Below are 15,410 nucleotides of genomic sequence, written 5' to 3' on the forward strand. Positions count from 1 at the left end.
TGCTATACAGTAGGACCTTGTTGTTTATTTTATTTATAGTAGTTTGCATCTGTTAATCCCAAACTCCTAATTTATCCTTCACCCACCCCCTTTCCCCTGTGGTAACCATAAGTTTGTTTTTTATGTCTGTGAGTCTGTTTCTGTTTTGTAAATAAGTGCATTTGTATCATATTTTAGATTCCACATATAAGTGATACCATATGGTATTTGTCTTTCTCTTTCTGACTTACTTCACTTAGTATGATAATCTCTAGGTCTATCCATGTTGCTGCAAATGGCATTATTCTTTTTTATGGCTGAGTGGTATTCCATTGTATATGTATACGTGTGTGTGTGTGTGTGTGTGTGTGTGTGTGTGTGTGTATAAGTACCATATTTTCTTTATCTATTATCTGTCAGTGGCCATTTAGATTGCTTCCATGTCTTAGCTATTGTAAATAGTGCTGCAGTGAACATTGGGGTGCATGTATCTTTTCAAGTTCTCTCCAGGTATATGCCCAGGAGTGGGGTTGCTGGATCATATGGCAACTCTAGTCTTAGTTTTTTAAGGAACCTCCATACTGTTTTCCATAGTGGCTGCACCAATTTACATTCCCACCAACAGTGTAGGGGAGGGTTCCCTTTTCTCTACATCCTATCCAACATTTTTTATTTGTAGACTTTTTAATGATGGCCATTCTGAAAGGTGTGAGTGATACCTCATTGTAATTTTGATTTTCATTTCTCTAATAATTAGCGATGTTGAGCATCTTTTCATGTGCCTCTTGGCCATCTGTATGTCTTCTTTGGAAAACTGTCTGTTTAGGTTTTCTGCCCATTTTTTGATTGGGTTTTCTTTTTGGTATTGAGTTGTATGACCTGTTTACATATTTTGGAAATTAAGCGCTATCAGCCGCATTGTTTGAGAATATTTTCTCCTAGTCCATAGGTTGTCATTTCATTTTGTTTATAGTTTCCTTTGCTGTGCAAAAGCTTATGTTTGATTAGGTCCCTTTTGTTTATTTTTGCTTTTATTTCTGTTGCCTTGAGAGACTGACCTAAGAAAACATTGGTATGATTTATGTCAGAGAATGTTTTGCCTGTGTTCTCTTCTAGGAGTTTTACGGTGTCATGTCTTATAAGTCTTCAAGCCATTTTGCGTTTATTTTTGTGTATGGTGTGAAGGAGTGTTCTAATTTCATTGATTTACATGTGGCTATCCAGCTTTCCCAACACTACTTGCTGAAGAGATTGTCTTTTCTCCATTGTATATTCTTGCCTCCTTTGTGGAAGATTAATTGACTGTAGGTGTGTGGGTTTATTTCTGGGCTCTCTAAACATAGAGGAAATTTTATAGAAATTTTGAGAGATACAGAACAATAGATAAATAAATATTTCTCTTTACCTCTCAAATATAATTTTAAGGCTTGTTAGTTGTAGAAATGTGTTGTTCCAAGGCCTTAGAGATTGTCTTGGGGGGATGTCTAGTGACCTCACCCCTCCACAGATACCACACAGGCCCATGGAATCACAGGCTTCAGTAGTGGATGCCCATGAGTTCAAAACCCAACTGCACCACTTGTTCCCTGGGGGAAACGTTACCTAATCTATGAGCCTCAATTTCTTTCTCCGAAAAATGCCTGGTAAGAGTTAATATGAGGCTCAGATGGAGATTATGTATATACAGTAGCTAGCAGATAATAGGTACTTAATAAGTAGTAGTTGTTATTAATATGTTTTTAATTTATTTTTAGGTCTACTTTATTAAATAAGTAGTCCCCGTTCAGCCTGCAAAAATTAGGAAATACAGAAAAACAATAATGAAGTTGACATTTCCCCACATTTCTCTTACCTAACAACAACGAATTTGGTTTTAGACAGGGTTGGAAAAGTAGGTTATGTGGGTTTCCTAGAAGTTGGAGATGGAACAACCGTAAGTCAAGGCGAGAAATTCCAGAAACTGTTAACCTGGATACCTGAGATGGGTCTGATAAAGTCTGTGGGCAGGGGAGAAAAGATGACATCCCTGTGTGCACCCTTGTGACATAAACCAGCCTCCCCCAGCGTCCTGTGGTTGCCAGGTGCTGTTGTTCAGGTACTGTACTCCAGTGGATTCGAGGGGCCAGAGCAATCTGGTTCATACAGGGTTCTTCCATTCCTCAGCTGGTACATAGCTCTTTGTGGAATAGTTGGTGCCTCTGTACTTGGCACAATAGGATGGTTAGTCCAGGAAATTTTGAATGTTTTATCAGTCATCCTGAAGGACTACACCCACTCTATTAAACATATGTAATAAGGGTCGTATGACTGTCAAACTATTGGACAGATTGACATAAGTGAAGACGGAAATGAGTGTGCAAAGCAGACATCGGCAGTTGGGTTCTCACCACACTCCCTGGGATACCTACTCGTAGCTGTGTCCAGTTTTCCCTCCTGAGTGATATAAATGAATGGGATTGTTGCCTGGGGGCCCTTGCCATCTTTAGACAGCAACGGCTGTGACCTGAGAATGTATATCCTGGCTGGGACCTGGTCTGCCTGGGAACTAGAGGTTTGGCAGCAGTTGTACACACAGCCGAGTGGTAAGGGCCAGGTGCAGGAGGCTAGGTGGTGCACGTTGCACCGATGAGAGGGGCTCCAGACCCAGATTGCCGTGCAGTTCCCACTCCACCAACCTGTCAGCTTTATGCCCTTGCCTCCCTCATCAAAATAGAATTCTGAGTACTAAATAGGTAGCATCGTTGAAGAGTCTGCAGTTGGTATTAGTGATTTCAGTGGTAGCTGCTGCTCCCTTTTATTATATATGGGCTTAGTTTTCCTTATAAGAGTTGCAACTCTTGAACACTCTAGCTTCCTAGAAGGTGAAAAGTGTAGTGAACCCTAGAGGTAACTTAGATGGGCCTCTGTCTTTACAGAACAAGCCTCTGATCACAAAAATTGCCTCTCTAGAAATGTATGACCAGTGAGTGCCTCTGGCCTGGGGTCCAGGTGTTGGTCTAGCAGCACCTCAGTGCTAGTCTTTTTGAACTGCAACAGAGAGCAGCTCTGCCCTTGGCAACTTAACCACTGTGTTAGCTTAGACTAGGAACCTCATTAACAGTCACTGAACTCTTAATATAAATTGTGGTGTGTTTTTATGATTTTTGGTCTTACTCTCCTTGTTTTTCGTGTTTGTTTTTGTGCAACAAAGAGTATCAGTTAAAGGGGAGGTGAATGGCAAAAATCCTGAAGATAAGTCTGGGCCTCAAACAAAGTTGGCTAGATGACCTTAACTTCCTGCTTGCCCTCTGAGTTCCTCAGGGGAGCCTTCAAATTTTTCTGATTCTTCAAGGTTCTTCTCTCCTTCCAATACCTCCTTTAGCTTTCTTTCCTTGACTATTTTAACCTTTAGAAACCCTGTTCTATTTTATGCACAGCCCCTGCCTGAGTTTCTCAGTGGCAGCACTGCTGACAGTTTGAGCTGGGTCATTCTCTGTGGTGGAGGCTGGCCTGTGCATTGTAGGTTGTTGAGCAGCATCCCTGGAGTCCACCCACCAGATGCCAAGAGTGCCCACCTCCCCAGTTTGACAACCAGCATGTCTCTCTAGACATTGTCAGTGTCTCCTGCAGAGCAAAATTGCTCTGGTTGAGAAGCCCTTATCTGTGCTCTGCCTCTTAGAATCTAATTAAAGCTTTTTGCTTTTTATGTGTCTGTCTTAGTTGAGGTCAAGGTAGCACAGTGGAAGAAGTCAGGCTTTTGTGGTACTACCACCTGATACAGTTCCAGATAAATGATGCCTCATGGAGTCATCTGGCGGGCAGCCTCGGCCCCTCAGCCACGCATACGGGGTTTCCTGTTTTCTCACTGACACTGGGAGTTTGCATGTAGCTCACAGGGTGGTTTGTGAATGCCTCTAGACACCTTGACAGCTATATAGTACGTCCTCAGTTTTGATTGTTTCACTTTGGGACTTCTGCCTCCTTAACAGGTGTGACAACCCTTGGATAGCAGGGGCTGCTTGCTCTTTCTTATATCCAGCCCTGTCCTAAGCACCCAAGATGCTTATGTGTTCTCACTGCCTGATTGGTTGTTACTTTTAGCTTACAGACTCTATACTGTGGTTCCTCGCCTAGTCAAGTTTGTGGATGTTCTGACTAATTGGTATGTCAGGATGAACCGTAGAAGATTAAAGGTAAGTGCAGGCTGCTGCTGGGAAGAGCAGAAAGTGTAGGAAGTATGAGAGTTGAGGAAAAATGAGAACAGCGAACAGCCAAAAGGAAAAAGAGCATTTTCAAATGCTCTGACTTTTTTAAGCTATCTTTTTCCTTTTAATTGCATATTAACTGTATTGGCATTTGTTGGTTGGGGAACGCATAAGTTTAGAAGACATCTTGCATATTTTCAAAGCACAATTATGGACATTCATATTAGAGGGAAAGTCTCAGGCCAAACAGGACTGTACTGAGCAGACCTCTTAAAATCTGAAATAAATTCATGCAGATATTTTGCAGATGTTTTTAGGTAGAGCTGTGATATTGAGAGGGACACCTCCTCACTTCTACCTCTAGAGGGACAGTTACTTATTGACAAGACTCGTCCTTAAGCCTGTTGGGGATATAGGGTGAGTGAAGCATGGATCCTGTCCCAGGACTTAAGCTGTACATAAGCAACAATGGTAGAAAACAAGGAGTGAGGGTTGCCCAGACCACTGTCCATCAGTACTGCCTTCAAATGTGTTAATGATAAAATCCCGTAACAAAACAATAATCTTGTTTTTGTTAAATTATATTACACACACATGTACATGTATGTGTGTATATGTACATATATTTAGAAGGACATACACTAAAATGTTTAAAGTAGTTATCTCTGGGTAACTTAATTATGGTTGAGTTTTCCCCTTTTTATTCTTTTTTTTCTTACAATGAACTATTGGTTTTAACAGTTTAATGTGTGTTTTTTATTCACTAGGGTGAAAATGGGATAGAGGATTGTGTTATGGCTCTGGAGACCTTGTTTAGTGTTCTGCTTTCTCTGTGCAGACTTATGGTAAGATGCCAGCCCTGTGGGCTGCTTGTGGTGCCCGGTTGCTGCACTGTCCTCCGTCTGTATCTATTCTGTATTTGTTCCACTAAAAATAGAAATAGAAGTGTTAAAATAACCTAAATTTCTAGTTTCTTTTCAGAAATCTCGTTAGCTTATGTATGTCAAATAACGGCTAAAAAACATTAGCTTTAAAAGCTGGATTCTTTCTTTTCACCCTTGGCAGTACATTTCAGGTCAAGGTCCTTGCATCTAGACTTAAGAGCAGCATACCTCATCTTAATGTAGATTCCTGTAATTGTCTGTGAGTAGTGGAGAAGTTCTTGAACTAATAGCTAACCAAACAAAAATATATTGCAAACAGTATTTTACTTGAGACATGTTCCTATCAATTGAAATAAATGACATACAAGTAAAAATTCCAGTTTTAATTTCCTGTATCTTATTTCTGCTATTCCAGTTTAATGTTATAAGGCTTCTATTTGTTTCCTAAACGTACATGGAATGAAAACCTGCTTTGTACCAGGTCCCCTGCCTGGTGTCTCATGTCTGACCTCATTCCCCTTCATCCTGTGAAGCAGGTGGTGTTTCCCCAGTTTACAGAGGTTTAGGGACATTCATTCCTCTGCATGTTGACTTGACTGGCATGTGGTCAGGGACTCCTGTTTTTATTATAGACATCCTCAAGAATGTTTTAGGCACTTCTGGCTGTTAGTCCTGCTGCTGTGTTTCATGAGTGTCTAGCTCGCCAAGTTCAAAATGACGTCATTTCTCTTTCATAGGGCATGTTTTGTAACCTTATGTTCATTTCTGTGCATATTCCCATATCATTTCTCTAAAATGTTTATGTAGTTGCTTCTCACCCTGAGATCAGTTAATGATGGCTACGTATGAATGACCCGATGTCTTCTGTCCTTACACAGGCCCCCTATACCCCTTTTCTTACTGAATTGATGTACCAGAATCTGAAGACACTGATTGACCCTGTTTCTGTCCGGGACAAGGACACATTCAGTATCCACTACCTCATGCTGCCCCATGTTCGGTAAGAATCAAATACACATAAGCCTCTCCTGGGCCAGGGGAAGGAGAGTTGCCAGAGATGCACTCAAGTGGGACCCCCAGCTCCCTGCTCCAGCCCCTTCATGCCCTGCCTCCCCCCTGAGCTGCTCCTCAGGCTACAGAATGGATAGGAGGGATGCTTAGTGTGGAATCCCCAGTAGAGCTATGGCAGGTAGGGGTGGGTAGGCCTGTTGGGATCGCTTTGGGGAGCTGCTAGGCACTAAGCAGCAGGCTCAAGCTTGCTGCCTGCTTCTCAGTGTGTGCCCCAAAGGCAGGCATGTGCTGTCCTTCCCAAGAGCCTCCCCGGAAAGCCTAGCTACACCATCACATCTCTAGCCTGACCCTGTTCCTCACTTAAGCATGCCTATTCTTTGGAATTTTCTCCTTTTGAATCTAATCTCTTTCAAATCCCTACCTCTACCAACCAGAGAGGAATTGATTGACAAGAAAACCGAGAGTGCAGTATCTAGAATGCAGTCTGTGATTGAACTCGGGCGAGTGATTCGAGACCGCAAAACTATTCCAATAAAGGTTTGAGATTTTATATCTGTTTTGCATTACACATACCTAGATAATTATGTTTTGGAGTATTTTCTTAATATAAAGAGCTGCCAGCAATGGCGTAAATTTCTTTTCTGCAATAAGGGTGTGAATGACTTAGTACTAGTTATGCCTGCTTAGTCTGGAGTTTGAGATTCAGATAAAACATTTAACATTCATTTTTCTGCAGTTTAGAGGACTGGATGCTTATGAACTTTCCCTTCCATTTTCTTTCTAGTATCCTTTGAAAGAAATTGTAGTTATTCATCAGGATCCAGAAGCTCTTAATGAAATTAAGTCATTGGAGAAGTATATCATTGAGGTAAGACAGTTGATCTGTTTGATTTGGTCCAAACAAACTTCTTGCCTTGGGAAGATTATTTTGGTTAGTACTCTTTAGTCAACTACACTTTGAGTGTATCATTTGTCCTTTTCCTTTTTATATCAGTATATACATAAATTTAACCATCCATGGAATTTTACACTTTGCTTTTAGATTCATCATGACTTTTTACAATGTAATTGTAATTCTTTGACAGTGATTTTCAATGTCCATGAATTTTACACCTTTGTTGGATCATTTATCCTTTCATCCACTTCTCTTCCCCAAAGTACTTTTTGATAACTAACACCAAAAAAATCTTTGTTCCTTCAAATTATACAAGTATCAAGTAAACACACACTGGTTCTAAATAAGCACTAGCATCGAGTACAAAGCAAGTCTCCTCTTACCCTGGCCACTCCCTGGTGTCTCATCACCCACTTGTTCACTAGGTTATCTCCTGCTGGGTTGTTCCTAGCATTTTACATACGTGTACACACATTTGTACACACATATACACACATGCACACATCATTGGTTTTATTTGTGAATAGAGAGGATCATATATGTAGTTTTTAACTTATTTTTTTCACTTTATAATATTTCTTAAACAGCATCCCATGTTAAAACATAGAGATCTAATTTATTCTTTTTGTTCACTTCCTGACTGCATCATAATTTATTTAATTACTCATATTGTTGGAAATTTAGGTTTCTGATTACAGACAAAAGGGGTGTGTGTGTGTGTGTGTGTGTGTGTGTGTGTGTGTGTGTGTACACGTGCAAATATGTCACAGTATGGATGTTGGATAGGTTCCTAGAAGTGGAGTTTTGGGGTCAGAAGTTTAAACTGTCATGTCAGTTATCCTCCCAAAAAGCTTTTACCCTGTAATGTTTTAAAAAGAAATATATTTCAAATTTCATTTTTATTCCTTTCACAGGTAGTATTTAAATCTTTATGATAGAAAATAATTAATTTCTATATTTGGTTTTGAATTGCTTGAGAATTCCAGACAAATATTAGAAACCAAGGAGTTTATAACTGTTTAGAAACTTAGAGTTCATAACTAAAGAGCTATAAATTCTATAATCAATGCTTAAGATATGGATAAAAATAGAATTATTTAAATAGAATATCTTAATCACTCTGAGAGCAAATAATATAATAATGTATAATAAACCAGAAATTTCAAAACCAGAAATTTCCCTATAATTTGCTTCAGTTGACAGTTCCATGATATCTCAGTTTCATATTTCCTACTGTGCAGTCACCATTTCCTGCTACATTAGTAATCCTTAACTAACTAGTATGATGGAGACATGAAATGTTAAGATTTTTTCCAAAAATATTTATTTATTTATTTATTTGGCTGCATCAGGTCTTAGTTGTGGCACACGGGATCTTCAGTGTGGAGTGCAGGATCTTTTGTTGCAGTGTGTGGGCTCTTCGTTGTGGCACGCAGGCTTCTCTCTAGTTGTGGCACGCAGGCTTCTCTCTAGTTGTGGCACGCAGGCTTAGTTGCCCCGCAGCATGTGGGATCTTAGTTCCCCAACCAGGGATTAAAGCCACATCCCCTGCATTGGAAGGCAGATTCTTAACCACTGGACCACCAGTGAAGTCCCGAAATGTTTTGATTAACTGATTCTTCTAGTTAATTGGTAGTTATTTGTGGTGCTTTGAAATTTCTTGAGCGTAGGTCACCCTTAAACATGAAGTTCATATTTCTAAGGCTACAGTCCTTGTTAGTTGCGTTAGGCTCAACTTGATTGATCTGGACAGAATTTTTTCATACCATACAATTATTTATTAGTATTATTTATAGAGCTGTGCAGCCATCACCACAGTTTCGTAGCATTTTCATCATCCCAAAAAGAAACCCAGTATCCATTAGCATTCATTTACCATTTTCCCCTCAATATCCCACCATCCTCTGGCAAACACAAATCTATTTTCTGCCTCTGGATGTGCCCACTCTGGACATTTTCTATAAATGGAATCATACAATATGTGGTCTTGTGTGTCTGGCTTCTGTGACTTAGCACTAAGGATCAGTCATGTTATAGCATGTATGCGTGCTCCATTCCTTTATATTGCTAAATAATAGTCCATTATATGGATATACCATATTTTGTTTATTCATTCACAATTGATCAACATTTGGGTTATTTCCACTTTTTGGTTGTTGTGAATAATGTTGCTATGAATGTTTGTGTGCAAGTTTTTGTGGACATGTTTTCATTTCTTTTTTATTTCATCTTATCTACCAAATATAGGAATTGAATGTTAGAAAAGTTACATTATCTACAGATAAAAACAAGTATGGCATTCGCCTAAGGGCAGAACCAGATCACATGGTCCTGGGGAAGCGTCTGAAGGGAGCCTTCAAGATGGTGATGACATCCATCAAGCAGCTGAGCAGTGAGGAGCTAGAGCAGTTCCAGGAGAGTGGTTGGTATCTGTTTTATTGGGGCCACCGTTTGTGTCCTCAACCTGATGGGTGTCTCATACTTAGGCTCCTCTTTGATTTCTACTGTCACAGCCTTTTCTTAAATAAGAACTTTTTTTTTCTGTTCATAAAAATATTTATTATGAATAATTCTGATAATTTAGAAAAAAGTAAAACAAGTAAAGAGAATAAAAATGACCCATAACCGATCACCCATCCATTTAATGTAGATTGAGTGCCTACTGTCTGGTATTTGTTATGTTAGGTGCTGGGGTGCTATTAAAATTCTGATTTATATAATTACAGCTTTACAAAATGGAAATCACATAATTTTAAATTTCACATTTTTCATTCATATATTTTTACATTTTATGTTATTTTGTTTTTATTTATATTTTTAGTCTGTATTTTCACTTTACATTATAAACATTTTTGTGTGTTATTAGTCTTTAAAATGCTGTTTCAGTAAGTGCTGAAAATATTTTCCTTCCTGTGGATACCGGATAGTGTCTTTCTTTTTTTTTTTTTTTTTTTTGCGGTACGCGGGCCTCTCACTGCTGTGGCCTCTCCTGTTGCAGAGCACAGGCTCCGGATGCGCAGGCTCAGCGGCCATGGCTCACGGGCCTAGCTGCTCCACGGCATGTGGGATCTTCCCGGACCGGGGCACGAACCCGCGTCCCCTGCATTGGCAGGCGGACTCTCAACCACTGCGCCACCAGGGAAGCCCCGGATAGTGTCTTTAACCAGTCTCTTATTGTTGGTGCTTTAGGTTGTTTCCATTCTTTTAATAGTACAACTAATATTTCAGTGAATAATTCACATATAAGTGTTCTGTGGAATTGATTCCTTCTGGCTAGATTTCTAGATAGAAATTACTGAGTCAGAGGGGTGGACCTTAAGTTACCATTGAACTCTATAAATGCTAATGTGGGCCTAGAAAAATCTACCCTAGTGAGAGAGCAGAACCCCCTGAGATTCACCAGCCAGTGGTATAGAGTGTTATTGTTATTAGATGTTGCTTGTAGAGAAAAAGGTGGTGACTTTTTAGAGGTGCCAGAATGAAAACTAGAAGATATTCAAAAGAAAAAAGTTATGTTTTAATTTTAGTTCAAAATTTAAATTTAAAATTTAAAATACTTAAGTGTTTTTAGAGAAAGGGATTTAGCATTGAGGTTTGGGGCTTCTTGTGAAGGAGGACTGGGTCAGAACTTATTATAGTTTCTCTAAAATATCTAGAATACATATGTTGGTCTCAATTGAGCAAGACTGGAGTCATTCATTCAGCAAATATTTTTTAAGGCCCTTCTGTTTGGTTGGCACTGGGAACATAGAGTTAAATGAGGTAGACATTGTCCTTACCCTCATGGTGCTGGCAGACACTAAAGATTTATGGACATAATCATAGTTTTGATAAGTACACTGAAGGAAATCTTCAGGGAGCTTTTCCAGGTGCCCAGGAGTTCCCAGCTCTGCCATGATTAGAATCATATGTGGTCTAATTATGGCCACTTGACATCCTGTAGCAATCCTAGGGGCATGAGTTGTTTGATTGTTAGGGTTCCCTCTGAAGTTGAAAATCATAAGCATGGAAGTGTCATGAGGAAAGATTTAAAGATTCAGAAATCAGATGGGTAGTTATGGAAATTGGGGGAAATGTCCCTAAGATTCCCCGAATTTTTAGGTAAAATTTATAAAACATAAGAGGCTAGCAACTAAAAGTTGAGTCAGTACTAATTTAACTTGACAAAATTAAAGGATCAGCCTTCAAGTCACAAATCTTAAGTTGTTTCACCAGTTAGCCAAAATATTAAAAAGTCCTCAAACCTTATTTGAAACGGAAAGCCTACAGTTTCTAAGCTATAGTTTCTGAATGGACTGTTCTGCATTGATGGAAAGCAAAGTAGTTTTCAGAATGCAGTGACTTAAAGTGAAAATGACAGCCAGTTGCTGAAAGACCAAGAAGATCATTTGTGAGTTACCATAGTAGGCTTTCCTTATGATGGGAACTGCCATCCTTAGCTGTTTATACATTCTGCCTACCATGAATAGGCATGATGCTCAGAACTTCACACTGTCTACCTTTTTTCACCCTCACTGCACTCTGATAGGCAGATAATAGAACACCAGGGTCCTACAATCAATGAGTGGTGGGCCTAAGTCCAGTTTGACTCTACAGACTGTGCTTTCTTCATTATAGCATGCTTTCTCCATCATAAACATGGTTGCTCATGTTTATGGTGGAGATTCGTTGCCTTCTGGCACATGTCTTTGGACCTGGGAGCTTATATACAACAGTAGATATCAATGGTGATTTAAGTGTCCTCAAGATAGCATGGTGCAGTCTAAAGAAAGTTTGTCTCATTCTTGACCTCAACAATGACATGAGTCCAGAGGACATATCTCTTGAAGACTGTGTAGCTTGATTATATGAAGGTTTTATTAAAGAGTGGCAAAATATATTAGTAGCAGGGCAGCTTGAGGAGTGGGGTACTGATTGAGTAACAGTGGCAGTTGTTTCCCCAATAGGGACCATTGTTGTGGAAGGCCATGAATTGCATGAAGAAGATATCCGCCTCATGTACACCTTTGATCAGGCAACAGGTGGAACGACACAGTTTGAAGCACACTCAGATGCTCAGGTATTTTTCTGTTCCCTAGAATATTTCTTTACCAAAAGATAAGAACATAAGAGGAGAAAACATTTACCTATGCCTCTCCTGACAGTATTGGCAGCTTGTCTCAGGGTAAAATAAACCAGTTATTTATTTTAGATTGGCCTTATTAAACTCCTCTATTATAACTTCTTGACATATGCATTTCTTTAATGAATACATAAATTGATATCTTGTGACTTTATGCATGCAGTTGTCCTAAGTGTTGGGTCATACAAAAATGAGTAAGATGTAATCCCACCCTTCAAGGAATGAGTCTGTCATGGAGATAGAAAAGTAAGTCAATTCTTATTACTGTACTTGATAAGTTATCTAGTAGAAATAAGTGCTCCTATTTGAAGTCTGGGGTAGCAGTGGGGGTGGTTAGAGAGCACCCCTTGAAGAGGATGTACAAGCAGTTTTGCATTCTGGGGTCTGTCTTTTTTTGTTGTAATGGATCACAGCATCTCTCTTCACTCTTGACCAGACTTCTCCAGGCAGATAGGTTGTAAGGTCTCCATTGTGAGAGTGAGGGACCTGCTGGAGTGCCTCTGTGCTTAATATGCCACATACAGGGGAAGATGCCTCGTATGAGGCAAGCCAACCTCCTCCAGCCTTTATACAGGGTTTGTTTGTTTGGTTGGTTTTTTTGGCATGCCATGTGGCTTACGGGATCTTAATTCCCCGACCAGGGATTGAACCCAGATCCCCAGGAGTGAAAGCACCGAGTCCTAACCACTGGACCACCAGGGGATTCCCATACACAGAGTCTTAAATATGATGTAGACAGAACTCCATGTGGGCAAACAGTGGTAAGGAGCCAAAGGTGAGGAAACTAGGAAAGAAGGAATTGGGGCCAGGGAAAGAGATTTGTAAACAGTGAGAGGGTGCAGCCCTTTCTGACTACAGCCAAATGAGAGAGTCCTGAAGTTGTCTATACTTAAGGAGGTGTTGTCTGTGATGCTTCTGAGTTTCTTGACATGATTTGTGTATTGTGGGCCATGGTTGCCCTGCCATGACACATTATCCATTTCCAGTTTGCCTCCTGTGCCTTCATGAAGTGGAGCAAGTTTGTTAACTTCTCTCATTGAGTGTCCTCAAAAACGTAAATGGGGATGATGCCTAACTTATACGTATGTTCCCCTCTATAATAGAAGTGACAGTCATTATTATCACATCATCATTGACAGCCTTTATGACCAATGAGATAAAAAAGTAGTTAAAGTTGACAAGAAGGTGGCAATTTAAGCTAAACCATATAAAAAAGTATGGTGGCCCATTGTAGAAACTGTGTCTTGAATCACACCAACAAACCAAAGAATAGAGTCATGGTTAAAGAAAACAACAGAGATGGCGGCTTTGAGATCTTCAGTCCACTTGTTTGTGGTGGATGCATTGTGAAAAGTCGTGCTGCTGTAAGAGCTTCATGATTGGTGATTTTATTTATTAGAAGAGTTGATATTATTCATTAGATAGACAAAAAGTAGAGTTACATGAGAGACTCTCTTGAAAGTCGGTCTCAGGAAATCTCCTGTGAGCAGCACCCTACAGAAGAAAAATGAGAAGTCTCACCTTTCTTCAGAGATGAAGGAATAGCTGTTTACAAAGGAGGACCCAAACATAAAGAAACCACGTTAATTTTGTCTTTGGCTCAGGTGTGTGACTAAATAGTGCTGCATTATAGACTTCTGAGAATTTAAACACCATTTTGCTGAGTTTGAAAGAACTGTTTTTCTATATTTGATTGTCATGGTGTACACCGTTCATTCCTACAGGCTTTGGTTCTCTTAGACGTCACCCCTGACCAGTCAATGGTGGATGAAGGAGTGGCTCGGGAAGTCATCAATCGTATCCAGAAACTTCGAAAAAAGGTCAGCTTGTCAGATTAAGAACAAGCTACTGTTTTGGAGTTTTGTTTTGGTTTTTTTGTTTGGTATTTGTTTTGGTTTTGGGGGAGGAGAGGAGAGGCAAGTAATATAAACCATAGTAATTCATTAATGATGATTAGTCACTGATCTTTGGTCCATTCAGATTGTACTGTTAGGAGAGGTAGGCCACTTCCTTTCTCTCCTGTTCACTCCCAAGCTGGATGTGGCTCTTTTGTTTCTCTGATCAGAAGCTTTCAGCTAACATGTGCTCCTTGTCCTTCTTTTTCAGTTCTTTACGGCTTCCACAAAACCATCTTCTGGATAGATAGTCCTCCTGACTGGCACATAAGGTTGTCAGAGCTGACAGCAAATGTCTCTGAGGAAGAGCAGAGATGCAGTCAGTGTGGAAGGACTCCTAGCTCAGGGAGAGATTGTTGGATCTGGACAGAGTGAGGTGGTTCTTCCTCATTCAGAAGTTGGGAGCCAGGACAGGTGCACAGAACATTTGCCTGCCCCTACTGGGTGAGAGAGCCAGGGAGCTTCTGTCCCAAGGAGGGTTCCCACAAGTCCTCCTCCTCTGGCCAGGTTTCTGAGACCTGTAGTTCAGGGTCTGAGGTGGCCACTCCAGCAGATAATGGGGTACTTGTAACGTCTGTCTCAGTTCAGAGCTTTATGAGTTGTTACTTGATCACTCCTTTTTTCAGAGAATTGGTCAGGATACTGTACCCTTCCATAATGATTCAGTGTGGGATCATCAGCCCTGTTTAACAGCACCTTACATTTTAATTGACAAATGTGCTTCCCTTTTAAATTTTCTCTATGTGCTTTCAGTGCAATCTGGTTCCAACTGATGAAATAACAGTTTATTATAAAGCAAAATCTGAAGGAAAGTATCTGAATAATGTTATCAAAAGCCACACAGAGTTCATATTTGCCACCATAAAGTCTCCTTTAAAACCATATCCAGTTCCTACATCAGATGAAATCCTTATTCAAGAAAAAATGCAGGTGAGTTCTGAGTTCTGTTGAACATTAAGACATTTAGGATTAGATTTTATGTTAAGTTTATGTAGTTATATCTTGATGTTCTGTCCCCCGGTAGCAATTAGTATAGTACTCAGTCCTGAAGTATTGCTCTGGGGAATAGTGAGTAGAGTCCAGAAGAGAAAAAAGGGAAATTAGAGCCGTTCTCTTTGGGAAGGTAACTAGGATATACATAAGAATTGCCAGGTTAGATGACTGTATGGTGCTGTTTTATCTAAAACTATAGAAGTCAGTATTGTGGATTCTGGTGCTTACTGTTAAACATAAAGAGCAATTGACTTGAAAAGCAGTTTACTTTTATGGTAGTAGGTTATACATAAAAATATAATTTCATTTCCTGTTCAAACATTTTAGATGTAACTCTGAAAATCTGACCAAGACGTGAAAGGTATTGGTCAATAATTCAGAAGTATGTCTGATAAAAATTCTTTTCTATATCAGTTAGTCATTTATTCAGTCATATGTTCCTTGTCT

The 15,410-nt window shown here is 39.8% G+C and overlaps 1 protein-coding gene across 5 annotated transcripts in view; it reads left to right on the forward strand.

Moving 5' to 3' along the window:
- The window catches only part of IARS1 (isoleucyl-tRNA synthetase 1), an 84,203-nt gene that overhangs the window by 50,205 nt on the left and 18,588 nt on the right, over nucleotides 1-15,410 (forward strand). For 4 of the 5 annotated variants that reach the window (XM_060301185.1, XM_030847285.2, XM_030847287.2 and 1 more), the window contains exons 21-29: nucleotides 4,060-4,151; nucleotides 4,931-5,008; nucleotides 5,926-6,047; nucleotides 6,493-6,595; nucleotides 6,843-6,926; nucleotides 9,201-9,375; nucleotides 11,900-12,012; nucleotides 13,800-13,895; nucleotides 14,724-14,900. In XM_060301185.1, coding sequence (XP_060157168.1) covers nucleotides 4,060-4,151; nucleotides 4,931-5,008; nucleotides 5,926-6,047; nucleotides 6,493-6,595; nucleotides 6,843-6,926; nucleotides 9,201-9,375; nucleotides 11,900-12,012; nucleotides 13,800-13,895; nucleotides 14,724-14,900 — 1,040 coding nt within the window. Of the gene's footprint in view, nucleotides 1-4,059; nucleotides 4,152-4,930; nucleotides 5,009-5,925; nucleotides 6,048-6,492; nucleotides 6,596-6,842; nucleotides 6,927-9,200; nucleotides 9,376-11,899; nucleotides 12,013-13,799; nucleotides 13,896-14,181; nucleotides 14,704-14,723; nucleotides 14,901-15,410 lie in introns of those variants that run through there. The other variant, XM_070045778.1, reaches the window with a different exon arrangement.

This window comes from Globicephala melas, chromosome 6 (genome assembly GCF_963455315.2).
Source record: "Globicephala melas chromosome 6, mGloMel1.2, whole genome shotgun sequence".
Taxonomy (NCBI): domain Eukaryota; kingdom Metazoa; phylum Chordata; class Mammalia; order Artiodactyla; family Delphinidae; genus Globicephala; species Globicephala melas.